We start from the raw sequence: 27,603 nt of genomic DNA, 5'->3' as shown, positions 1-27,603 counted from the left end.
ATATCATGAGAGAAATCTTATGCTCTTCTAACATCTGATTGGGAGAGTTGTCACAGATGTTACGCTTTGTAGTTTCCGGAGCCAATGTCAATATCAACCTTTTTACTTATCTCACAAACTCGTGTCAACTATCATCAGTTATCATTCTTTTGGCTTCCGTCTCTAAACGTTCTTTATTTCTGTTGTAAATGTACTTGTATTATCTGAAAAGAAAAGGAAATGACGTCACGACCATCAACAAAAGCATTCAAGGTACTTTCAAAATAGTGTTAAATCTGAGATTAAATAGATTAACACAACGCAAGTTTAATTTGGATGCTACAAGCTCATTCTGGAGGAATCAAATGATTCAGAATTCAGTACAAAAAGTGGGGTAAGTAAAATCTAAGATCTAAGCAACTTAGTTCTAATGCTTTACATGTGTAGATGACTTTACACCGAACTTTTTATGAACTGTTGAGTTGCACACTTAATTGCGTTACGCGTAAACAATACCCTGAATAGCTTTAGTTTTGAAGTTTGCATCGAAAATCGCGACTATTAAGCAGTCAAAACACAGTCTTACTGGTATAGAGAGGGATTACAGCTTAAGCTTGTAGATTCTTTCGTCATCTTGTCGACCTTTACCACCATTCTTTCGGCCAGCTGACGATAACCTCACTGTAAACGGTGCACGAGAGAGCGAGGCCGTGTATAACCTATGTGCATCTCTAGCGTTTGCAAATTAAGTGTCTCCATTTCAAACAAACTTCATTGACGTCTATTTGCTGCAAAATTATTTTACTCCAACCGGCAGAGTAAATAGCAGTGTTGCTATTGCAAACCAGAAGTTTTTCTCATGCAGTTCAGTCAAGTTTTTAACATACCAAAGTCGTGCTCGATACGTTCGGTATGTGCAGCGCTCACGTACAATTAATCAAAGAAGAAAGAAAGGTTTAATTCATTAAAGAGGCATTGTTTTGGTTAGCCTTTCATCCATCCGGCCGTAATGATCAAATTAGTGATTTTTGTGATAGCCGAGTTTGTGCATTGCAGTTGCTTTGCCTAGCCTTTCTGTTTCCAACCGCTGCCTGTTTCAACAGGAATTCGTCTGACTTCGCTCAACAACCCACGCCACGCCAACGTTTATATACGATTAATATATTGACAAAAAAAGACAAGCAAAGACAAAAACAAAACAAAAAAGTGCGCGAATCAAATGTGTAGAAACGCAAGCAAACTGAAGCAAGCCGGCTTAGGGAACACAGAAATATCGCATGCATGCCTGATGTCAGCACACGAACCTGGACTCGTCCCAAGGTTCCAAAACAAGAGAAGAAAAGAGATTTGAAAAGACGACATCGGAACTCGTCCCAAAAGGTGTTCACTACAAAGAATTAATTATATAGTAACTATTTACCATAAAACAACTGTGCTAATATACAGTATATGCTCACATTCTCCAACTCTTATCGTAAGAAATGTACACAGACGAATACGGGAGAGTTTAAAGATTGACTTTTGAACTCGTGTATAAGCGTACGCGCACGTATCCGGAGCTCGCAACAAGCAGAAGCGTTTGAATGACTTGTTATCAATAAGAAATTATTATTGTTTTTTTTTTTTACTATTTTTCTACTCTGCCAGCTTTGTTACACCACAGTTAAGATAACAAAATAGTTTCCTGATTCCTGTGGCAATATCGAATGTTGCAAGTCACGTAATTGCCTGTTTTCTCAAGTTTTATGTGCGATTAACATTAACATCTCAAGGGTGCTTATGCACTCAAAAAGTGTCTAATTTTCAATGATATCGATCAGTTTTGACTCGATTTAATTTTTCTCTTGCGATTCGTGCTCCAATCAAAAGGTAATTTTGCGCCCAAAAAAGGGTTGCCAGCTACTATATATATATGCTAGTGTACTAAAGCTATAAACAAGTCGTACAAAGATTGCGAAGATTATTATTATTATATTATTCATATTGTAATGCCATCAGGATCTTTAGATCTCAACTTGAAAAAGTTAGGCTGACTTTTTCAAGTTCTGCCCTTGTGACCTGAAAAAACAGCTGAAAACTAATAACGTTTCCCTCTTCCTTCAACAACTATTTACTTTATTATCTTCATATTGATGTTCTAGGCCCATTTCACGAGCAGAGATTACTTTGCCACAATTAGCATTTTTTACTGAAAAGCAGAAGAATCCCCGTGACAGTGTCCCTTAAAGAAAACACTTGGTATTAACTCTATGCGCAAGCAATTATTAATAGAAGGGCGCTTATTGCAATAGGGGTGCTTATTTTGAAAGAAATTTCAAATGTGGAAGGGGGGGGGGGGCATTTTTTCGTTTAGATAGTGCGTATCGAATGGAGTGCTAATCCAATCATTACGCTTACATTATTCACGGTGTAGTGGTGTCTGCTGCTTTTGTCAGCGATAATTTTTCTGTGTCAAGGACATTTGTCTTCTAAACTTGTTATTGCCTTTTGAAATGCTTAACGGTTTAACCCGTGCGATAATAAAAACAAGAATTTGCCGGACTTTATATTATCGAAATTGAATTCGAACTAAACACATCGAAACCCTGACCTCTCCGAACGTGTGTGATTTCGGATCTTTGGATTTTTTTTAATTTCTTACTTTTTTGGAGCTATAAGTTTGGGATCAATTTCAAACAATAATAATGCCTGACGCGGTGTTCAAAACTAACATATAGATAGTTGATCTGAGATAAATAAAAGATTCCCAACTAACTGATAATACGGGTCAATGCAAGGGGCTTACTTTAAAGTATCAAGTATTTTAATTAAAAGTAATAATAAACGGTCCCTTGGGGTTAATCTAAGATCTGTAAAAAAGGTCATTTGGCAAATATTTTTTGTATTGACAGCTTTTTTCCTTAGCTTCCAGCTGAGGCAAACTCTTTCTCTCTCGTTTCGATCGAACCAGTAAATAGACCATCTTGGCTTGTTTGGAGTCGATAACCCATTATTCTTAGTCAGCTTGGGGCTCTGTACATGAACTTTTTTCAGACGCTTAAAAGTTTGTACCACTGGAAATTTCGGTCGGGTTTGGTTTCATACCGAAAAACGGTTTGAAATTAAAGGGGCAATGTCACAAATGCCACAGCTTGAAAAATGTAGCCTTTCTCGATTGTCGTGCTTATTTATAGCCCGATCCTTGTTGCTTCTTAGTGAAATTCTTGTTCGCTCTTGAAGCTTAGAAAGTGTTAATGAAAATCATAGATGATACAAATAAGGAAAGAACTTATTTGCGTTTCTTTCGTACAAATGAGCATTTACGACATTGCCAATACTATTTACGTCTGAGACCTCGTACGTTAGTTGCCATTAAAATTGTTTCTTCTCATGGCTCTCTTGTTCCGCAGGCCGCAGAGGTCCGTTATTTTTCCGGGAACGGGTCTGGGAAATGAAGTGAGGTGAAAAGGAAGCGCGTGTTTTTTGCCTTCCCCCATCTTATTAGGACGTAGCCTCGAAAGAGAGACCGTCCGAAATGTATCTCCCCGCGTGACAACAAAACTGATGTTGCTATGACAGCCTTGAAAAATCATCCTCATGAAAATTACCCCGTAAAAGTGGAAAAAATGAAAAAAAGAGACGCGATGCCACGAGAGGAACTAATTTAAAACATATGTTTTCGAGATTCCTCGGCAAAAGCACAGAGGTCAGACAGAGTGACTGTTTTCCATGATCGTACGCCACGAGATAAAAGAACCTTCGCCTCGTGAAATCAACACAGCTAAAGTGTTGAGACACTCGTGACTGATTGCATCAAAGTTGATTTTCTTTTAAACTTTTTGCCTGATACATATCAGGTTTCGCGGTTAAGAAGACGCTGCTGTAAAGTTTGGGTTTGATGATATGCACAGCTTGAAGAGTCAGCCTAAAAACGCGAACGAAAGTACTGCGATATTTCTCTTATTTCTTTGCAAATAATTTCGCTTGGGAAAGCTGAATTATCTTAGCGTTACTATCTTGCTTTGTACGCTCGTGGATTTCTCATTTCTAAACGTACTTGTTTTGACAGTTTCAACACAGTGTCCTGGAGCCGAGGAGTGGACTGGGCTATCAATAACTGTGGGTAGGTAAGCCGGTGAAATACTACTTTTTATCGTATTGTTAATTCCCGAGCACCTCGCTGTTACGGACACCCTTTTTTTACGGACATGAACGAAATAGCTATCGACCTGGCGAAATTTTCAGAAGATTTCCTTAAAAACAACTCAAGCAAACGTATCTTGCGCGTCGTTATTTCGTCAGATCACGTTTCCGCCGTGAGAGTGTCACTGTAACGAAGTAGATTATAGACATAGCAACAAGGGTGGGGTAACTGATTTATGTTCACTTTCATTAGTAAGTAACTTGATTGATTTTCTTTCAGGAAACAGCCCTTTTCCTTGCTATTAGGTGGTTTAGTAATTTAGATTTTGAAAAATTATCATGGGGAATATTCTAGATACCTTGAATAGCACGACTTGTTTCAGTAGACGTGAGACAATAAAAAAAATTGTCCACCTTTGATCCTGAAAATAATCCGGTGGAGATGTTTTGATTTCTTGAATTACGCCGCGGTGTGTCCCAGTATACACTTCAGTGCGTTTATAGGCCTGTTACATAATATGGACATTGATTCAATTAAAACAAACCTTTTTAACTCCCTTGTTTGCGGATAATTTATGCAGTAAGGGTGGTCCGGATTGACTAACTTTGTTATTTATTTGTCTAGCTAACTGACCCGCCCATAGAAATCACGCGAAAAAAGATACTCCGTTGTTTTTGACAAATTGGTGTTGTATAAAGAATAAATATTATCTCAGACTAGAGATAACATGTTTTGTTATCCTGACTGTGGCGTGGAAACCGTCCTTCTCCATTTGAGAAGGTGACAATACAGAAAAACATAGCCTCCTTCGCCGTCGTTCTTTGGGATTGTAGGAAGAAACGCGTGACGAGCCCAAAGAACGTCTACGAAGGAGGCTAATAACAACAGGCGTTTCGAATTGATGATATTTCTTTTAAAAGAAGAGAAATAGAAAATAAAAGGATGATCTATATTTCGCAGAAATTTTTTTTTTTCAACGATGTAGTTTTCGTGTAACACGGGACGGAGTCGTCTGAATTTGTCTGTAGATTTAGCCGTCTGGGAAGACGATTTTATGAGGACGACTTTGTCGTCTGGACGGACAAGTCGTCTAAAAGCCGTCTTAATTAAATTCACACTAGACGAATAAATTAATCGTCAGACGATTTGTCCGTCTTCTAGTTTGAAAACTGGCACTGTGACAGTAGCTGAAACGTACAAAGCATTAAGAAAACAATAGCCGGCCCGTGTATTATGTTTGGCCACTAACTATCGGCCATTGTTTAGTCATAACAAGAAAATCACTAAATATTTGTACGGCCGTAGATTATTGACAGACCGCATAAACAGTAGCACGTCAAAACGTCTGGCGATCAGTATCTGTCGAAACAATTCATGCAAAAGTCAAACAAACAAACACAACAAATGATTTGAGCTCGGATCGGAACTAACCACGTTCTCCGCTGCTAATATAAACGTAAGAATGGTGGCCCATTAGCAACTGTCAATTACAGTGGTTGTCGTCCTATGGTATGTGCGAAAAAAATTATTTTTAATAAACATGACAAATCGACGCTTCCCCCAACCCATGACTCCTTTGTTTAAATGTACCATTTTACTCCTGAATGAATTTTTCCTACTCCAAACTTGTCTCTAGTCAGTGCGAGGCGCGGTGGTGTAATCGCAAGACCCTCCTTGTATACCAGGGTGTAATGGACTTGTTCGGTCTTTATGCAAATACCGTATACTCATCTTATGCTTTTTGGCATTACTATTTCCTGCTCGGTACTGCTCAGGCCCTCGCCCCCACAGGTTGAGGGACATTGCATCTCGAGAGCCGAAATATGGATCTTCTAAGCCTGTTACTAAGACTTTATCCTTGTATCTTTCACTACAGAGTACACCATTCATAAAGATGATGTCAAAAGCAGCAATCTTCCTTGTTTTACTTTTATGTGGCTCTTTACATGGAGGTAAGTGTATTAAAAAAAATGCGTTATTTATACCCGGCAATGACACGTGCACGTACTGACGTACCACGTGCCACGGAGGTCTATCTTCTGTGTATTTATCCAATTCTGTCCTGTCTCTTGTCGTACCTGGCATTCACTGGGCAATAAAACAAGGTCGTTTATAAGCACAAGCATAAGCACCAAGTGCATAAAAAGAACGAATTGAACACATTCATTCTTATGCAATCATGTAAGCACAACGAAAACGAACAATTTTGTTTTGTTATGCTTATACCAAGTGAAGACAGCATAAGAAGAAGGAGTGTGTTCGTTCTTCTGATGCGCTGTGTCCTATGCTTTTGTTCATGCTGGTGCTTATGTCCAGTAAAAACCAGCCTTGATGGAATAAAATCGTTATCAACCCTCGCTAGATATATTAAGTAATTTCCGATATCGACTGCATGCCGCAAATGAAACCGAGACAACAGATTAAAAATTGAGCTTCGTTTTCAAAGACGGAGACTGCTAAGCTGGTTATTAACTACTGGGCCCTCTATTTTCAAGGACTATGGGAAGAAATAAATTTATTGTTGGTTTTCTTTGACTCACCCAATCCCCAACAGTTTAGCGTTCAAGATAAGCATTTTTTAAAGTGCATGTATTATTAGCTTCGGTTGGTATCTTAAAATATTAACTGCAAAGAAGTTGCACCCTTTTCTTTCCTCAAAACAAAATACTTGATCAACTACTGTATTTTTTAAATTGTGCCGTGTCCCTTTTAATCAGGCTTTGCCGCGCCTGACTGCAGAACGTACAAGACATGTGGAGAGTGTATCGTCGCCGACCCAGAATGTAGCTGGTGCGAAGACAGTGTAAGCCTCACTTTAATTTATGAGAAGTTTGTTTATCTCCGTTTTCATCTTCGCAGGGCCATAGCTAGCAAGAGGCAAGACGAGGCACTTGCCTCGTCTAAACTTTTACCCAAAATTAAAAACAAAATATGTTTTGTTGGGAAAATAATCCCCAGTTGAAGACGATTGATTTTTCTCAAGAAATATCTCATAAAAAATGTCTCATAGCTTCTAGATTTCAAAATTTTCTGGAGGGCATGCCCCCAGAACCCACTAGCAAGATCTTGCCTCGTCTATGCAAAGGCCTGGTTACAGCCCTGCCTCGTCATTGTTGCTCAATCATGCTCACTTCCTAATTGGTTCTTGTAGATCTTCGACATTTGCTTTAAAATCGATCTGCTCTTTCATGGTGAACTAAACGCATGAGGCTAAAATCAGACTCAGTCTAGGTCAATTAGTACAACCTTTAACTTGGTTGGCGGATTATTGTGTTTGTCTCCTCTGCCGACAAAACACTTTACCCTTACGGTGCCTCTCTTTCTCCACCCAAGTGTATAAGTGGGTACCCTCGAAAATTGATAGCGGGTAAAGCAAGCAAAATATTGTTGGCAACTCGCAAAGGACTAGCATTCCATCTAAGCGAAAAAACAATTGCCTAAAAGCGTTATAGAAAACCTAGTTTTAAAGTACGGTGAGTAGTGACTCCCATTCTTGTGGAAAAGATCTCCTGTTTATTTTTTCCAAAGGTTAAGAGCTATGTTTTGGCCAGTTAAAAATTTTTTTTTTGAATTTTTGACAAGAAATAACTTGAGAGGATATGCACTTAACAAAATTACTAGATTCTGATTGGACGAGAGCAGTACAAATAATCCCGAATTGTACTACCTCGGAATACCAATTACTTTTCTTTCCGAAGTTGACCCGAAGTCTTCCGAAGACGAAGATTTTTGAAGTCTTCCGAAGTTGACCCAAACACTTCCGAAAGTTTCCGAAGTTGGCCCGAACACTTCCGTCTTTTGATTACATGTACCACTAACTGCTGTTTTTTTTTATTTTTGTTTTGTTTTCATTGATATGAATCTAGGATTATCACATATTAGATCAACCGAGGAAAAGATGCGATCTGCACAAGAACCACCAAAAGAACAAATGCCAACAGATCTCCAATCCAGGCTCGGGATCCACTATTCACTCGGTAAGCTACTGTGCTGAAGGTGCTGTCGTCAGAAATTTACTTTATTTCCTCTTTACTAGGATAATAAGGCAAGGGGAATATGACGAAGAGAATATTTAGTCCAGACGGATTTGTGTTTGGTCGTACCGAATTCAACTCCTCCACGCTTTGTAAATACGGTGTAAATAGCCAACTGGAGCCAAGAGGCGAGGCTGACCCGGCGGCAGAATCATAGAGCCGTGTGTGTATAGCAGAAAAAATCTCAACTTCAGCGTAAGGGACTTTTTTTAACCATATTTGGGTGTAACTTAGACTTTCTTCAAGTAACAGCATACGTAGTACATTTAGGACTCTGCTTAAAGTTTATTCAACATTTGCTTGATCACCGTTTGCAGAGTGAATTGCCGGACGGTGATGTTAAAGTGTCTCCTCAAAACCTCACTCTCCACCTCAGACCAGGTAGGTCAGATTACACCAAATCGTAAATGTTAAATGTTAAGCGTAAATGTTACAGTGCTTACTATCGTCATGGCTTTTTTTCGAACTCAGATTGGACAAGGAGCGAGTAAACAAGGGCGAGAAAAAAGTGTCCAAAAGTGCAAACACAGTGAAATCGTTACATGTACCGAGTCCGTAAAAATAACGGAACAATTCGGGTTATTTATCTAACTAAGGGAATAAGAAGAAAGAGTTGAAATTTATGGACAATACTAACAAGATAGCTATTACTAAAACTCAGTTTACAAGCCACTGTTGCTCCGATGCACCCGATCGATTTTCATAACATTAAGTGATTAAGAGAAGTATTCCCCTTGGACGGGATGTCCATTCAGGAATACCTCAGAATCTTATCCTGGTCTACCAAAACGTTTGTCGTAGACTATTTATACAACTCTTAAAACGTTAGAAAATGTACCATCCAGCTTGAAATGTCGTAAATTGTACTTTGCGGATACATGCCATGATGAATACTTTACTGCAGCTTCAGTGAACCAGTGACATCCAACACGCCTGTCTCATCCAAGTCACCTATCTTGTGTCGTTGCTAATGTGCCAGAAATATTTTGACGATCTACTTTTCATCTTTCAGGCGTTCAAACGACCATCACTGTAAATGTTCTCACTCCCAAGGACTTTCCAGTTGACTTGTATTATCTGACGGATGTGTCCAGATCAATCAAGAAGGAATCTATCAAGTCGCTTGGACAGCTGTTAGGTAAACGACAAAATAAAAGCAATAAGTAATATCCTTCGCTGCCGATATTCTAGCCTCCCAACAGGCTCTCTAGTGGAGTGTAGAACGAGGTATCGGGGAGCGGAGCGAGCCGAGGCGGTATATGGGTAGGGACATTTCTGCCCCTTCGTCGAGAACGCGTCTCGTCTTTCCGATTTTTTTCAGCTTTTTTTTCACCCATTACCATGAGGAGCCTGTTCGTAGGCTTCCGTTAAGTTATTCGAGACGTCGCGCATTGGAGAAGCGTTGCGGAGAAGGGCTGTGTTATGACCCAGCTAACGGCTTTTCAACTTATGCACCCGGTCATTTTTTATCCGAGGTCCTTTCTCACATCATTCTAGCTCTACGTTAATCGCGGTCCTTGACGAATCGTGATGTTTTCCCTCCATCATGAGTTTACAGTGCTTTCAATCAGAACGGCAATTATGGACCAAAACCAGAAACAATTCGAGTTCCCTTTGTGATGGCATCATAAACATTTTTTAAGACTCAACTATTGTTTACCTTTACGTCGACAAGAGATATGCATCATGATCTTGTAGTGTGCTTCCTTATTAATTTGTAAATTACAATTCTGATTGATAACATTTTTTACCAATTTGTTTTCAGCGGACGAGATTTCAAATCTGACGTCTCGGTTTCGCCTTGGACTCGGTGTATTCGTCGATAAGCCCGCCGCTCCTTATATGGACACACACCCTTTGATGTAAGTCCACTTTATAGCCATGCCAGTCACTTAATTGTAATGAGTTTTGGCCACTACTTAACACGATCACTTCCATTGGCATAAAAATGAAGAACAATCCCTTAACCCTGAAAAAAAAAAAAAGAAATAAGAAACGGTCTGCGCACTTTTGGCCAACAGTCGGCTGACAGTCGACCTTCATTCGGCTGGCGACCAACAGTCGGCCAAAAGTCGGTTATAACGGCCGACTATCAACGACAATCGGCCGACAGTTAATGACACATCGGTTAGTTGTCGGTAAGTGTTGGATGGCTCTCGGTAATGATGGTCCTAAAAAATCCTCATTTATACCTTTCAGCCATGCAATTTAAAGGCATAATGGAGCTGCTAAATACACTTCTCTCGCAACCATCTTTGGTTATTTTTCACAAGTTATTGTTTCCGGCCGACGCTGTGATATCGAGTTATTCAGTGCTCTCACTTTTCTGTGTTTATTTTTTTAAAGGGTTGCTCATCCTGATCCAAAAGATAAAAACTCTACTCCAACGTTTGGTTACCGTAATGTACTGTCCCTAGACAAGAATGCATCTAATTTCCAGGTACGTGCTGTACGTATTAGACCGTAATAGTACGTATTAGTACGGATTATACGTATACATGAGCTTAGCTTGGTTCTTAGCATACAATGCAGGCGTATTTTAGCGAGTTAGATAAAGCGAATTTGAACGCATCTTGATCGGGCGAGCGCCATCTTGGATTCGTACTCGGGCGGGGGGAGCGGGGATTGGGGATAGGAGACTCCCCGCCCCCATCCAACATGGCGGCGAATCTACTCGATCGTGAGCTTATGCTCTCGCGCGCCCACGTAAAACGCTTGCATTGCAGACTACTAGGTTCTTAGCGTGATTTCCGGACAAGTTGTTTACCTTTCTTTCAAGTTTACAGAGCCCGGTAAAGTGATCTCGTTTGTAACAATTGGTAAAGAACCGTGATAAATCATATCGAACATGTATTCTCTACTCATGTGTCTACTCAGCTAAGTAAGTTGCCTTTATTTAAAAACACGATTTGGATAAAAGCTTACAGCTTGTGGGGTCGTGTAAATTAAAAGTATTTAAAGTTAAAAATATTTACAATTAATTAGGCTATTTACATTTGTATTTAGCTACTTTTCCTTTCGTGCAAAATAAAAACCGGCCGACATTCCCACGCAAGCCACTTCTTAGGTCTTGTTGTTTGGGATCGACCGTCTTACGATGGCTTATTACAGTTTTGAGTGGGGGAAATGGGCCCAACTTCACGAGTGTTTTATCTTCCTCTAATTACTGTTGTCAGCGTACAACCGCCATATGCGACATTTGAATTATAAAAATGCTAATAAACAGCCAATAAGGGGCGACCGAGCGCTTTAGAGGGGAATGCCAACTGGTACAGTTGAATTCCAATAACTCGAACCTCCCGCTAATTCGAACCTTCTTTGATCCTCCTTCTGGTCATTCCCTTACTAATTTTACCCTCGATAACTCCAATCCCCGATAATTCAAACCTCAAAATTTCAAAAATTAGAAATTGGCTCTGATGTAACATTTATGCCAATAAATAATCAGAAATTTGTTTCCAGGATGCCATTGAACGATTGATGGCCTCTGGAAATATCGACAACCCCGAGGGAGGCCTGGACGCTCTTATTCAAGTGGCCGCCTGTGAAAAGGTTGGTAAATATATTTAAGCAGCGCTAACAACTGAACGCTGTAATCTTTACTGATCCATGTGCATTTTCTCCTTTACAGTTTTAATACATTGTCAAATAGACTTGCAAGAGAATAACGAAAATCATCAACTACAGTATTGTGCAAAAGTAATGCAAGGCGCGTCTCCCGTTTCGTTCCTCCTTTCGGCCGCTGCGTCTGCCCGATCTCGTATAAGCTCGCCGCGTCCTCGCGACGCGGCGGTGCGTCGCGGGCTGTCTGTCGCCGTCGCCGTCGGTCGCGGCGGGCGGCGGTTCGGGCTCTCTTCCTTTCGCGGGCCCATTTGGGCAGGGTTTCTACCCCGGTCGCCCCTCCTCCCCCATCACTAGTTGGTCCCGCATTCGGCGTCACCCCGCCGGTTTCCGTCTCAGTCCGCCCCCCCGCTCTCACTCCGCCCCCTCCGCGTCCGCCGGGCGGTCGTCCGGTGCGGTCGCTCGTCCGCCGCCTGCGGTCCGGGTCAGCTGGGCGGCCTGCGTGGGATCTTGGTCCTCGTCCGCGGGCGTCCTCGGCGCCTCGCTGCTGTTGCTTGGGCCACGGCCTGTGGGGGACGGGGCTACTGCATCGGTGTCCGTTCCGTGGGCTTCGGGTCCTGTTGTTGTGGGGCTTTGGTGGTGGCTGGTGTTCTGCGGACTGCCGGTGAGTGTCCTGGTTGGTCGCCCGTTCTCGCCGGTGGTGTTGCCGGCCGTGGGTCCGCGGTTCGCAGCGTGTCGGGTGGGCCGCGGGTCGCAGGGTCGGGGTGTCGCGCGGTCGGCGTGTCGGGGGCGAGTTCGCGCGAGTCCGCGGTCGGGTGGACTATCCGCGATGATCGCAACGATTTGTCGGGGGCTCCTCGACTCGCGCCGTTCCAAATGGTGTCGTGCTGATCGGTCGCGTCGCGCATCTTCGGTCGAGCGGATTCGTCGATTCGTTGCATTACTTGCAAATACTGTAGAAAATGGTTCCTCAATTTTAAGAACTAACTTAATGACCAAATGCCAGTAGATGAAGAAATAGCTAGCAAAGAGAAAGAGTGATTTGATCGTGGATCTTTGAAGAGATTTTTAAAGGGGCTAGGTCACGGGGATTTCCAGATTTTTGATCTAAACTGTTCTGAAATAAGTGGTAGGCAACCTTACCTATGAAAAACATTATCTTTAAACATTTAAAGGAAAATATAACCTCAATTTGCGGATAGAAATCAAGCTAAGGCTCAGTAAAATGTCGATTTTGTAAAGACGTGCAAAAAAAAAACTTGAGAAGTTAAGCCTTAATTTTTCAAATTGTAATCCATTTCCATCCCGAGCCATCCGCAGCCAAAGACGCTTGTTAACAGTTTCAGTGCTTTAATATGGCAATTATTTGATAAAAGTGGACCATTATTTTCAGGTTTCCTACCACACTAAAATAAATTTTAGCTGTTCAAAAATTTGGTAAAATCCGTGACAAAGCCCCTTTTTCTTGGCAGGAAATCGGCTGGAAAAGCAAAGAAGACGCAAGAAGAGTTGTTGTGCTAACAACTGACGCAGCTTATCACTTCGCTGGAGATGGACTGGTACGAGCTACACATTAACCCTTAAACTGTCAAATTTCTGTGACTTTCTAAAGGTTTTTTTCTGGGCTTAGACATTCTGTAGAACTTCGTGATTGCATATAAGAAGTTCAAGTAAAAATGTGTGCTGTTTCGAAACACCGAGGGCTCAATTTTTTATTGTGACGTCAGTAGTCGGCAGTTGCTTCTTTCGTAGGCGAGCTGTTGGGCTTGGATTTGGCACGTTTTGTATTTATAAGTGATTTTTCGAGTCATTTTTCACTGGAGAAGCCCCCAGGCTGGCATCATTAAGCTAGAATGGTGGGTAGAGGCCAGCATCTGAAAGCAACCAGAGGTGAGAGATGATTTTGTCTTGATTGGAACGCCAAAAATATTCGAATCGAAAGATGGCGGTTCAAAGTTGTCTCTCTGGCCGTTCTGTGGGTGGATTCCAAGACCTGCCAGGCATTTTGGACGAGTTCTGACTTCGAAAGAATGCAATCGGTGCAACATTTTGCCGGCAGGATTGGGTGGCTCGACAGGTAGGAAGCCTTTCATGCCGCCATGACTGTTTTTCCCAGGCATCCCTTTCGGTCGCCAATGAGGAAATTACAGGTTTGCAAGCATAGCTAAAAAGGAAACCCTAAGCATACCTAATCGAATAGTAATTGCTGAGTCTGCTGAATGATTGATGGGAAATTTCCTTGGTGAACGGAAAGGAATAGGGTTGAAGTTTGCTGCAAATGTATATTTTTGAAGTCAGAATTATTTTTTCATTAAAATTGGAGGCAAAGATGTGTGTTTTTGTTGTTGTCCTGTTAGGTAGAAAACGGGCATTTTCAGATTTGCTGCTGAACAAACAACCATATGCAACAGAAATCAAGAGTTGTAGTCAGTTAGTTGGCTTTTAAAGCTATAAAAATTATCACTTTGCCATAACAAACAGTCATTACTATCATGTGCCCAGATATGTAAAAGCTAGAGTTTTTTAATCACTGCTATGCTAATATGTAACGATTGCCAGTTAAAGGGTTAATGTTTTGCTTTCGATTATTCACTTCACATTGGCGCATGCCTGTGTACGTGTATATGTAATTCTCTTTCCTAGCGGCTGCGGTCCAAATTATTTCACGCAAACGGTGTCAGGAGGTTTTTATGAAGTCTTTCTTTTCAACTTCACCAAAAATAATCCTCTCATTATGAGAAATCCTTCACGACTGCTCAGCTTTGTATACTATACAAGGGTCAAAAAACGGATCGTTCTTAGTAAAAATTGTTTACGTGTCAGTGTATCTTTTAAAACCTCCTTCCAAAGTGAGTTACTGACCTAGTTCCCACACCTGGGTGAAGGGAGGCACTATGAAAGTCTTTCTTTCCCAAAAACACAACGCAGTGCCCTGGCAAGGTCTCGAAATCAGACCGCTCAATCCGGAGATGTTATTGACTAAAGTTTAATTTACTCGTCCGCAGCTTGGCGGGGTTGTCATCCCTAATGATGGATTGTGTCATCTGAAAGGCCAGGAATACTCTGCTTCATTAACTATGGTAAGTCTTAAAAAATCCACCGGGCTCTTATCACCAGAGACTGGTGTAATGACATTGTTTTTTGTTGTAAAACAAAGTCTCGTTCAGATCCCATTTTCTCAGGTAAGCCTTTCAGGACTCGTAAGAAGAACCTGGTAGTTAGAAACGAACAAGGTTCGCCAGAGAACCAGAGGCACCGAATTTCTTTTTCAGTAGTCAGCGTTTTTTGAAAGTATCTCATGATTTGTTTATATGACTGATGATGAACTTGAACTGGAATCGAAACAGTGTTATACTCACTTATGTTATTATCTCGGGGATGCCGTGTTTTCTTTGTCCCACGTTGGTGAACATCGCATCTTTCTTACTTCTTGCATGTTTCACGTGTCTGTTTACATTACAGGATTATCCATCTCCAGGACTGATTCGCGAGATTCTGCTTGAATCTAATGTTGTTCCAATCTTTGCTGTCACTTCTAAGGAAAAGCCGATATATGAGGTACGTACTAGACCTACAGTAGTTCTACGTGCTTACATGAAAAAAAAAAACCGAGGACTTCGCGACCTAACTGAGAAGAACGTTCCTTAGCAAAAGATTGGTCAGAATGAAAACAAATGTCACCAATATGGTATATTTCCGATATAACCTATTTTTATGGGAAAACTGAAAAGAAAAACAATCAATCCTCTTGCATCAAACCCTTCATCACCCTTACCATTTACTATTGGAAATCCTCAAGAAAGGGTCTATAAGAAAGTTATGGTGTTAGCGGTCAATAAGAGATTTATTAAACAAGGTCACTTTTTTTTACCCGGACGTCGAGTATCGATAAAAAAGCTCGCTATAAAACAGATATCTTGGGACATTAATTTGAACCCGTTTCACACGTTAGCTGAATTCTACTGACTGAAATTAGGAAATAAAACTGTCCACAAGAAATTTTTCTGTTCGCTTCAGTAAGTAATCTGCGTCAAATTTAAATATACTTTGATCGTAGTATATTTACTATTTTTTTATTTTATGCCCTGTCAATTTAGCAACTAGCGAAGTTTCTAGGTAACGAAACTTACGCTGAGACAGGCGAGCTGAAACAGGACTCGTCAAACATTGTGCGGGTTATTGGAGAAGCATACAAGGTGTGTAATATTTCAAAATAGAACAATTTACTATCCGTGTGTAAAACTCATTTCGGAGAACTGTCCTTTGTAGAAACAATCAAAGAAATCCGATTCTTAGAATAAAATAAAAAAAATTGAACACGCACATGCGAGCTCTCTCAGCGTACTATGACGTCATAAGATAACCTTAGTATGACGTCGTAGATAACGTCATAAGTATGACAACGTCGTAGCATGACGTCATAAGATAACATTATGATAAAACCATATCATTACACAAAACTCTCGACATCAAGATGGCGAAACCTAAAAATGGAAGATCTACTGCGTACCGTAATGCATTTTACGTATAACGTCATTTAAGAGCGGCATGTCGTAATAATGCACGCCATAGAAATCTCATCAAGACTCAGTCCCCTTCATACCACGTGCTACCAAGATCTTACACAAATTTTAATTTATTTATTATTATAGTTTAAAGGATTTTGTAAATTAAAAGAGAAAGCTCTCTGCATCAGATCCCGGAAAAGGGAGATAATACAGATGTTTAAACCTGGAAAATATTAAAACTGATTGCAATGAGCTAAACGTAATTTGTTGGGTCGACAAAAATCGATTTATGCCATAATGCGCAGTCATTATCTCTGAACTGGAAATCGCTAAAATAAAATCGAGCGTTTTTTTGATTGATTGACTTAATACGAAAAATTCAATTATCATTTATTTTAATTATTCCACTTTGTTATCATCAGAAAATAGCCCGAACAGTGACAATACGAGACGATAGCTCTGCAGGACTGAACGTGCGTTATACTGCAGTCTGCCCGTAAGTACCTTGGTTGGATGTTTTATGTGACTACCAATGAAAAGCCCCTTGATTTTTCTAAGAGCAAAACGAACTATTAATCTAGCCTTGATGAAAAAGTTTCGATGAATAACAATCTCATCTTCATGTAGTATTGCCACCACAGAGCTACTCCCCCGGGCTTTGGTCAGTTTTACTTAACACAGCCTAACTGCTGCTTCTGCTTCTTATTATTAATTTCAACATTTGGAAATGAAAGTGGGGCTTCTTACTTCTTACTTCATGCTGTATTGTTTTATTTCAGAAAAGGAAAAGTCTACGAAAACACAAGAACCTGCACTGGTGTTGAATTAGGAGATACGGTAAACTGACCTGTTAGATACTAAGACGTTTTTCAATCAATCTTTCAATCTATCAATCCATATCAGTCCACCAATCAATTAATCATTCAATCCACCCATCCATCCATCCTTCATTGCAGGCAGGCAGGCAGGCAATAAGTAAATTACTCAAGTATATTCTTTTCAAATGTATACAGTGGGCCCAGTTAATCCACTCACCAAGCCGTTTAAAGACGTTCTTTAAATTATAAAATGACCGACTAGTTCCGACTGTATTTCCTGGTTGTTCAGAAAAAAAAAACACTGACTTTACTTTCAAAACACTAACTTGGTATTTTTTTTACTTCAGGTTTCTTTTAGGGTGTCTGTATCAATGACCAACTGCTCAGATGACCTACCGACAAGGTAAATACTGTCCAGGTTTAAATGCCCTAGTATTCTTGAAAATGACAAAAATGGCATGTTTCTATTTTGACAGCTTCTCCATCAAGACTCCATATGGACAAGTTTTTCTGAAGCTTTCCTACATTTGTGGTTGTGAATGCGAAAAGAAAGAAAATATGGTAATGTTCTTTAACTTTATCAACTGTTCAACGTGTCAGAGATGATCGTCCCTTAAATAACTTTTGCCACGAAATTGGAATTAAAGCAGGTCCCCTTAATTTCACTTTCGACGCAAAAGTCGCACTTTGATGACAGTTACCACACAAAGCACCACCATTAACAGGGAGAACGATAAACTAAATGCAAGGCTGATCGGACGGCTAAAATAGCTAAACAAATTTTATTGCCCAATGTTTCGGTTAGACAAAACTAACCTTCTTCAGGGGCTGAAAAAGTAAAAATTTTACTTGGCTTTTTCAGCCCCTGAAGAAGGTTAGTTTTGTCTAACCGAAATATTGGGCAATAAAATTTATTTAGCTATTTTAGCTGTCCGATCAGCCTTGCATTTAGTTTATCGTTTTACTTTATATTGCTGATCCTGATCTACACCAAGATCCGGCTTCACTTCGCTGTTGTTTGTACAAGTGGTTCTTTCATTATTTTGGTACATTAAGAGGGAGGGCGCACAAGAAAATCGCTGTGTCTTTGGTACCGTCGAAACAGTTTTTTACTGTTTTTTTTTTTTTTTCATGGAACATACTTGACGTCGATTTCACTAAAAAGACATTATACCAAACTTCAATTTAAGAGCAATAGCTTGTGTAATTATCATATTGTTCCCGCGGATTAAGAAAGAACTGCTAAAAAGCTGATAGAAAATGTAATGGATTGTACGGGAAAAATACCTGTCTCGATACACGTGAAGCGTGTTTTCGAGCGATCAACACTCTGGTTAATGACAGTAAAATGTTTTGTTTTTCTTTCCTTTTGATTGGCCAATTCGAGTGATTTTAGTTTTAGAAAGCGCTCTTAGCGGTTAAAACACTATTTTTTGTAGGAAGTTAACAGTACCAGTTGCAACAACAGAGGCTCTTTGAAGTGTGGAATATGTTCTTGCCATGATCCATGGTAAGTCTAAGAATAAATGCAATCACATTGGAAACATAACAGTACCAAGACAGATCAACATTTCATTTCTCCTAACAGTATCAATTCCTTACCAAGTGGAAGGGTAATGAGAATAAAGAAAATCATCAAAGATGACTTAGTTTAAGTCACTGACTATCCTCTTGCGATTCGTGCACATATTATCTTTTTAACCTTCCTCTCTAGTTACCAAGGTTGTTATAATTTATAAAGACACGGTACCCTGTTTAACGCCAGTTTTGGTTTCCAACTCCGTTTCTTTTAATTCAGGGCAGGTGAATATTGTTCTTGTCCGAAGGAGGATGAAAAGAAAGGTTGTCCAAGGTAATGTCTCACTTAAACGGCAGTCTGATGTAATGTATAATGTACAGTAACTACTTTGTATGTACCTTATTACATGAAATTTTCGCGACACGTTAATTTCGCGAATTTCGCGATTCCAAAAAAAATCGCGAAATTAAAGTGACGCGAACAAGAAGTGTCGCGAACATAACATGGCGCGAAAATTAAATGACTCACATTATATCAACAATAAAATAAATAAGTTTAGTACCACTGAAGGAAGGAATTTCAGTGTAAATGGATGTTGTGGTCAATTGATTCAAAAACAATAACTCATTTTGTTAATTTTGACGTTATTGTTTTGTTACGTTATTGTTTTGTTACATAATATTACCAAGGAAATGTAAATTGTGTCTTACACAAAAACGCGAATTTAAAGTGATTCAAATTACAAAATTTTCGCAAAATCGCGAAATATGTGCACTTCAGAATCGCGAAATTTACGTGTCGCGAAAATTTCATGTAATAAGGTAAAGTCGCCATCCCAGCAAGATGTACTCAGGCTAGGGTCGATCGTTGTCCGCTTCTCTTACGTCTGCTATCTTCAGCTGGTACCGGCATGTACTTAGTGCATGAGGGCCACTAGTTTCTCAGTTTTTAACTGTAAAGTGTTTTTACCCTCGAGCTCGTTAAATAAAGTTATTATTATTATTAGTACAATTCTATGTTTTATTGTTGATAGTAACAATGGAGGTACGTGCAGTGGGCAAGGATCTTGTAGCTGTGGCAAGTGTTACTGCAAAGACACCAAGGTAAAACATCGGACCTTTTTGGGGCATCGTTTCAAAACTTTAAGGCTTTTGGTCCCTAGGATAGGCGATCCTCGCACATACCTTATTGGCGAGAAAGTCCACGTAGATTGAAACAAGTTAAAGCATCCGCTTCCGTATCATTCACAGCCTTGTTCCTGTTCTCTAACCATAAAAGAGGGTCTAAATGGGGGGGTACCTTGGTAACAATAAACACTTAATTTTTTGGCTCTGTAACATGAATCAGTTAAATTTTAGGCATTTTAACACTAACAGTAAAAAATTCACTGTATCAGTAAATTTAATCCACAAAGAAACAAAAACAGTTACAAAAAGGCCAATATTATTTTATTTAGAATATCAAGACGTTTTCGTCATTTTCCGACAATTTCCGATCATTTCTGAAGATTTCTGAAGACTACCGAAGATTCCCGAAGACTACCGAAGATTTTCGAGGAAAACACACAGCACAAGCTCAATGTTCAGGAGTGATTTTAATCGACAGCAGATAGGAATTTACAATGCTAAAATTAAAAACTATGCTTTTTCACGAAAAACCCTCCAAACACTTAACAGTACTTTCTTTGGAAACAGTAAACATTAAAAAATCGGCCAATTTAACAGCAAACACAAAAAATTATGGGCAAATAACACTAAACACTTAACCCCATTCAGACCCTCATAAAATATGACCTTTCAATACAGTCGCTGTAGCATTTATAAGAGCCACGCATAAGCATTGTCAACTCAGTTGAGCGAGCGCCCGTCTCATATTATTGTTTTACAATCATTCTCTTTTTTATTAGGATCCAAAAGGAATAATTTATGGTGATTCCTGTGAGTGCGACAGTCTCAGTTGTCTAAAAGACCCTGAAAATGATGAGATATGTGGAGGCTCAGGTACGCAGGATACTTAAATATAAAAAAAAACGTCCTCTTTGCGTTTCGCCTTGGGCTTGCAAGATTAAAAACTAGAATAACATCATCATGCATCTCAGCCAAGAAAACTTGAAAACTTGGTTGATTAATTTTCATTAAGCATGCAATTAGGCGTCTTTAATTTCTGCCTGTACGATACGCAAAAGAATTGAAAACATCAAACTACCTCAAAAAAATTTAAGGTTCTTTGGGCAAACTGACTGAAACTAAAACTAGGAACTTTGAATATCCATTCGGTGTTTCCCCAATCGATGGCAAGCTTCACACTGATTTAAATACATAGCAAGCCTACAGTTTTCAGATCCTGGAGCAATTCCTTGGAAAGCCGAGGGCGGAAAAATATTTGCATGTCATTGCTCATTCCTTGTTCTATCTGGCCCGAGAGTTTTAAAACCTCGGGATTGTTATAACCGAAAAACTGAAAATGTTAACTTTTTCCTGTGCTAACAGAGCGCGGATTTTGTGACTGTGGCCAATGTAAATGCACAGAGAACTGGAGCGGGCCTTCGTGTAGCTGCAGCAGAGATCTAGAGGGATGTACAAAAGATGGGGTAAGGCTTATATTTCAATACGGAATTGCTATGAGCATCCTAAAGGACTGAATGGCGATCAACATACTAGTAAATTGACTTTTACATTTGCTGAATTTTTTTTTTATACAAATCGATGAGCAACAAACACAAATTGTATTTTTTTAGGTCCTATGCAGCGGCCGAGGGACCTGTAGATGTGGGGCGTGCGTGTGTAACGCTTCCTTGCCCTACAGGGGACCATACTGCGATGAATGCCCGGTAAGGGATCTATTTCTTTGCCGTCAAAGCTATTATTTAAAGTTTCCGTTGGTCTTTCTAGTTTTACTCAATCAGAGTTATAATACAATACGAAAACACTCATACACACACAATTTCATCATTGGTATGTTGTCTAATACGCCTGAAATAAGCATAGGAGTTTCAGCTGCGAAGTAGACCCGCGAGTAAGAACCTAATTTTTCCAGCTTAGCCTTAACAGGTTCTTACATAAAAGACAGTTAAGGCAAATTAAATTGTCGCTAAAGAACTTTTTAAGACATTGAAGCTATTTCTCGTATAAAATCCATACCAAGTGTTTATGTAAAATTGAAGCACTAATCATTCAGAACATGACATTGTATACATGTACAGTAATGCCTTGTCCAAACATATTTTCCCAAAAGTAAACATGTTTAATCAATTTAAGAAATTATGTGTCGGTTTCCAAATTTAAGGCCAAATAGGTTCTTATAAAAATGGGGTCTAATTTGCAAATTTTAGCCTAACAGGTTCTTAAATGTTAGGTTCTTACTCGCGGGTTTTTACTGCATTTCCGACATCACAAGCGTTTGTATATCTACTGTTTTGAGGATGTCATACACAGCGTGCTCCGTGTATATGTTGTGAATTGCCCTTCCTACTTTTTTGGATCAATTTTATAAGACTTATTGTGAGTGCAAAGTCTACAATATGTACCGGGACTACGAGCTTTGTGTATTTTAAAAAGTCGCGTCAACTAAAAGGCAAGACAGAAGGGGTTAGCACGCATTACGGACCTAATTTCTTGTTTTTTATTCCAGAGCTGTATAGGAACCTGTGAAGCTAATAGAGCATGCGTACAATGCCGTATGTTTGGTACTGGAGAACTTGTAGGGGAGGAATGCTCAAGAAAATGCAAAGATTTCAAAATCACGGCTGTAGACAAGTTAACACCTGGTAAGCAATCGTCATGCTAAATTAGCTTGAGTAGTTATAGTAGCATTTACTTTTCGTGAACTGGAAGAACGCACATGTCCATCTCGTGCCGCAAGGCCGTTTGCAGAACTCTCGTACCGTTTTCATTTATTTACTATTTTGACGCTTCCACCGCTTTACAATTTGAAGGCAATTTCGTTCATCACTTAAAGGACTTGATATATCCAACAGTGTAGGAGCTCTCGTAAAGCATGTAATTTTACTGGTTCTCTAGTGTAGCAGTTATGGGAGGCGAGGTGGCCTAATGGTTAGTGCGCCGGACTCCGGCGAGCGGTCCGGGTTTGAGCCATCCATGGCCGAGGAAGTGCATTGTGTTCTTGGACAAGACACTTTACCCTCATAGTGCCCCTCTTCACTAAAGTGAATAAATGGGTACCGGCGAATTTACTGCTGGGGGTAACCCTGCGTTGGACAAGCATCCCATCCAGGGGGGAGTAGCAAAACTCCTAGCCGCTTAATGCTACAGAAAAGGGGATAAGCTCCGGTATCATGAACCACTTGGCTCGACAGCAAGCTCTACCTTGTTTACCTCAAGTGTAGCAGTTGCACATGCATTGGTTTTTAGGGCAAGGGGCGTTGTTCCTGTTGTTTGTTCTATCGTTCTCTCGAAGCGTAGCCAGCCATTCGAGTGAGACATTGTGCCATATATCGCGTCATATAAACAAAGATTAAGTAGTGTAGTGATTGCTTACTTAGCGTTTAGTAACAAATGCATCGTTGTCATCCAAGATGGACTTAGTACAGCAAGAGCCTATTGCCTTCTTGTATTATAAAGCTTTATTCGTTTGTATTTTTAGCCATGGGTAAACAGTGTCGCTTTCTAGACGAAGACGACTGTTACTTTGGTTTCGCTTACATAGTAAGACCAGATGGACAGTTGGAGATTTCTACACAGAGGACCAAAGGTTGGCTCTTCAAACGTGAATGATAAAAATTTCAAAACTGATTTTCACCCATCCCTTGACCGGGATTTTTCATTTGCGGGTCTAGGTACTTAATTTTACCATCGCAATTAGAAATTTTAAGAGTTTATATGGTTTTGGGGAACGCTGTTTCAAAATTAAAGTCGTTTGTATGGATTGTGAACCATGTTACAAGGTCCATAACTTGGTCTCGGTTAAGCTTTAAGGCATTAAACTTGGTCAAATGACCAATCTTGACTTTTGGTGGTGTCAGTTTATCGATTTGTTAAAAGTTACACTCGCTCCAGTTCCCTGCGCAACCTGGGAACGGCCAATTGCTGTACATTTCTCCTAACTTTTTAGTGGTTCATCAAGACAATTTTTTATTGCTGGTGATCATGATTGTCTTCATTCATGCCAGTCATATTTGGCAAGTGCATTAGTGATCAGAGAAGAGAATATCGCTGCAATGGATCCTGTATTAATAGAAGCAAAACTGAGATAAGCTTTATTAGATTAGGGGTGTTCCCCCTCTAAGAGAGGGATGTTTCCCCACGGTTAGGGTTGTTTTGGACGCGTTAAGAAAGTTTTTGATTGATTAATTTTGGTGAATTGTCTTAATCACCGAGGTATGTGAGATGAGGGATCACAGTACTGTAGGATCACGGATCAGAGCCGAACTCCAGATCAAAACGTAGTCATGTTTTTCTTCTTACAGGATCTTTAAAGTTTTTAGGTATCAGACATCGTAATGAACCGAAATTTTGAGATCCGAAAAATGAAATGAAAATTGGAATGATATCGAGAAAATGGAATACCTCATTATGACACCCCGCAATTCATTTTCCGGATTAGCTTAGCTGGTTTTTCCTTTTCCTCCTTACAGATTGTCCGTCAGAAATGAAGGCGTTATTAGTGATTCTCAGCGTAATAGGAGCAGTCTTAGCTGTTGCATTAGCCCTTTTACTAATATGGAGAGTTTTAGCGACGATACAGGTGAGTAAATATTGGTCGTACAGCCTTCACATCACCAGTCCGGCACCATACCACTTGACAACCGCATGCTCTTTAGTTAGTTTTTCCCCGACTGCCTCATGGTTTCTTTTGTTTATGTCACAATTTTTAATTGAATTTAACTACATAACTATTACATAACGTAGAAGCCAAACGTATTCTAGTGATTGTAGTTAATCGCAAGTGATTCCTTAGATCAAACCTTCTTCATCACGAGTTGAACCCCGATATACCAAACCCTTTATAACAAAGCCCTGGTATAACGATATTCTTCATCCCTGTCAAAGTTACTTGCAGTAAAATGTATTGGAAAAGATTCCAAGTACAACTAACCCCCTTTCAGTCTCTTAGCACCTCGTTTTCTCTGTATTAGAAAGCTTAGGATAAAAGACCTCGAGTTCCTAAATTTACATTTGGATTGGACTACAATCTTTGACAAAAGTAGTTGACACATTGACTTCGTTTTGCTGTTTTTATGGCAAATTTACCACTAGTTTTTAAATTTCACCACTGTCTGCTAAAATACCCCCTCCCTCCCTCATCCAATGTTGTAAAATGGTAGCAAAGGGCTCCTAGAAACAAACTACAACATTGATAGGGGGAAGGGGGGTTGGAAACGTGGCGCAAAAGGATGAAATTAGTCCAAATAACAATAAAATAGGACCTAAATTGATAATTTGTCAACACTTTTGTCAATGATTGTAGAAACTTCAAGATTTGGGATTAGCCTCACTGTCATGGGATGCCATTTATAAGGACGTTTTTCATGCTATTTTTCTTCTTATCATCAGGACCGGCGAGCATTTGCCAAGTTTGAAAAGGAACAACAGAATGCAAAATGTGTCATGGTATGATTTTCAAACATGCTTTTTTTATTTCTTATCAATAATGATTTTGTTAAACACAAACATGTGAAAATAAGCGAAATAAACCGACGTTTCTGTAATTTGCCTCGCATGCCTTATTATGTAAATTAAGCCTAACGGCTTTTTGAACTCGCAGAATTTTGTTATCTTTATAAACTTACCTTGACAAGGCGTCATGAAGACACCGAAACGTCCGAGTCGGTTTATTTCGCTTATTATCACATGCTTTTTTTATTTGTTTTTTTTTTTTGGCCGTTCGAACAACGAATTAACGTGGCTAATCTCTCTAACGATTCTTTGTGGAAAATGACTTAACAGTTGGATTGTTTTACTCATTCGATTTTGTTGCGCAGTTACTGTTTGAAATGAAAATGACCGAATATATTCTTGACAATAAAGCAGTTGAACTATCACCTAATTAATTCTGAGTTAGTTGGTTAACTGAGTGGGATATTCGGTCAGTCAGTCAGTCAGTCAGTCAGTCAGTCAGTGAGTCAGTGAGTCAGTCAGTCAGTCAGTCAGTCAGTCAGTCAGTCAGTCGGTCAGTCAGTCAGTCAGTCAGTCAGTCAGTCGGTCAGTCAGTCAGTCAGTCAGTCAGTCAGTCGGTCAGTCAGTCAGTCAGTCAGTCAGTCAGTCAGTCAGTGAGTCAGTCAGTCAGTCAGCCGTTTGTTCGTTCGTTCGTTCGTTCGTTTCCTTATGATGCCACCGTGATTGCTCTGCGGCTATCAGCGAGGACATTGTCCACAGTATGGCATAGTTGGTGGTCATCGAATCTAGGCGAATGGACTCGAAAGTGTTTAATAGAGAGGTTCAATCGTTAATGCCGAAAAATTTGGTTCAAAAAAATTTGGAAAGACTATGACGGTCAGTCATAAAATGGGCCACGTTTAAGTTGTAACTGTCAGCCGTCAAGAACATCCCCACCACGGAACTCTAAAATGTACTGTGTATGAAATCCAAGTGTGACGTGCAGTTCCTTGAGCCGAAGTAAGGATTCCAACGCGATATCTCGAATTCCCAGTTCTCTTGTAATTAATCTTTACAGTAAGGAATCAGACACATTATGTAAACTGTGGAATGTAGTAGTAGATGTTGTCGCTATGCTAACAATTCCTTTCGTTTTCTTCTTGACAACAGGCTGAAAACCCCATCTTCCAGCCAACAACCACAACCTTTCAAAATCCCATGTACGGAGTCAAGACATGAAGGGCAAATCATAGATGTAGAAGAAAATCTTCAATGGGATTCTGCCTCTCAAGGGACACCTTACGTACGCTGACACCGAGTTGTCGCCCAAGCCACACACAGACATCTGTAGCCTCCAGTAAAAAGGGGACACACACCTCCCCTAAGGGGACAATTAGGCGCTCTTCTTAAGTGTCCCCTTCCTGGGCATTCGACTTCCTTTCTTTCTCCCCGCGCGATATGCATAGTTATATTATAGAGTTGGATGAAAATCGATGTTGTTGAAACTTCAAATAGAAATAAATGTTTTTATACACTTTAAATGCGTCAATTCAATATTCGCAGCTCAAGGTATCGCGGAAGGAAAATTGGCGTTTGCGTTCCAGCTGAAATTGTGTGCAAACCATCACTGCTAACCCCGAAAAAGTATTTTTCTGAAAGCTTATTGAATATAGATTGTAATTTTGGAGTTTGTTTGATCATAAAGACTGTAATAAGCAACGTTAGAATTTTGTTTGCAATTATGATGTTGCGCAACATAAGGTTGATTTGAGAACACGTTCACACGAGCGCCTTAACTTATATGTGGAATTTGATCTACATATATTGGTCTAAAAAAGGGTGTCGCAGAGTTTTCTTTTCTTGCTTTATTATTTTTTGCGTGAATTTTAAAACTTGAAAAAGCACTAAGTGGTGTAGTATACATTGGCATCCAGTTAATATCTATTATTTAATGAAAAAATGGCCATTCGTCTAAGGGCTTACATGGTTAACACAATTTTTTTGTTGTTGTTGTTCCTTTTTTCTTTCTTGTTTGTTTTGTTTGTTTTGTTTTTTTTAATACAAAAGAACCTCTTGTACATTTTCAGTTGGTACGTGACATAGGCCTCGCTGCCATTTAACAGTTATAACCTCGTCCCCATGCAGGGCGCTTTTTCCTTCAATGTGGGACGCTGTTTCCCTCCCCTCCCACATTGAAGAGAAAAGCACACAAGACGAGTTTGTAACAATTATTCCTTTAACTTTGCAACGAAATCTTTCACAAGTGTAATTACGTAAAAGACATTTAGATTTCAAAACTTAACAAACAGTGGCATGTTTTCCAATGACATAACTAGGTCTAAGTGATATCCTCTTGTCGTAAGTCAGAGTGCCTACAGGTTTTTCAGATTTTTAATTAAAAGACAAATTATTTCTCTTAATTTTGTACCGTATCATTTCGCGATTTAATTTTTTTTTTCTGAGCTTAGCGAATCGCGGACTGCGAGCTCCATAAATTTCTCCCATTT

At 39.8% G+C, this 27,603-nt stretch overlaps 1 protein-coding gene across 5 annotated transcripts; it reads left to right on the top strand.

Moving 5' to 3' along the window:
• Positions 1-255: 255 nt before the first annotated feature.
• LOC144660699 (integrin beta-PS-like) lies at positions 256-26,637 on the top strand. Of its 5 annotated transcripts, none has more exons than XM_078521408.1 (29): positions 256-373; positions 4,028-4,081; positions 5,979-6,054; positions 6,820-6,905; positions 7,969-8,079; positions 8,454-8,517; positions 9,149-9,274; positions 9,902-9,998; positions 10,483-10,576; positions 11,599-11,688; positions 13,170-13,256; positions 14,703-14,777; positions 15,160-15,255; positions 15,795-15,893; positions 16,628-16,701; positions 16,985-17,042; positions 17,371-17,426; positions 17,500-17,584; positions 18,463-18,533; positions 18,822-18,875; positions 19,576-19,645; positions 20,449-20,542; positions 21,032-21,132; positions 21,280-21,372; positions 22,173-22,308; positions 23,145-23,252; positions 24,136-24,245; positions 25,055-25,111; positions 26,267-26,637. In XM_078521408.1, exons 3-29 carry the CDS (start codon positions 5,997-5,999, stop codon positions 26,333-26,335), a joined length of 2,319 nt encoding a protein of 772 aa, XP_078377534.1. In that variant the 5' UTR covers positions 256-373; positions 4,028-4,081; positions 5,979-5,996; the 3' UTR covers positions 26,336-26,637. The 5 variants fall into 5 exon arrangements, with proteins under 5 accessions (XP_078377534.1, XP_078377532.1, XP_078377535.1 ...); XM_078521406.1 differs by having other exon boundaries at positions 257-373; positions 4,028-4,085; XM_078521409.1 differs by lacking the exon at positions 256-373 and adding an exon at positions 3,768-3,901.
• The last annotated feature ends 966 nt before the right edge of the window (positions 26,638-27,603 follow it).

This window comes from Oculina patagonica, chromosome 7 (genome assembly GCF_052425735.1).
Source record: "Oculina patagonica isolate OP01 chromosome 7, crgOcupat, whole genome shotgun sequence".
NCBI lineage: Eukaryota > Metazoa > Cnidaria > Anthozoa > Scleractinia > Oculinidae > Oculina > Oculina patagonica.
This window is presented reverse-complemented; position numbering and strand designations above follow the sequence as displayed.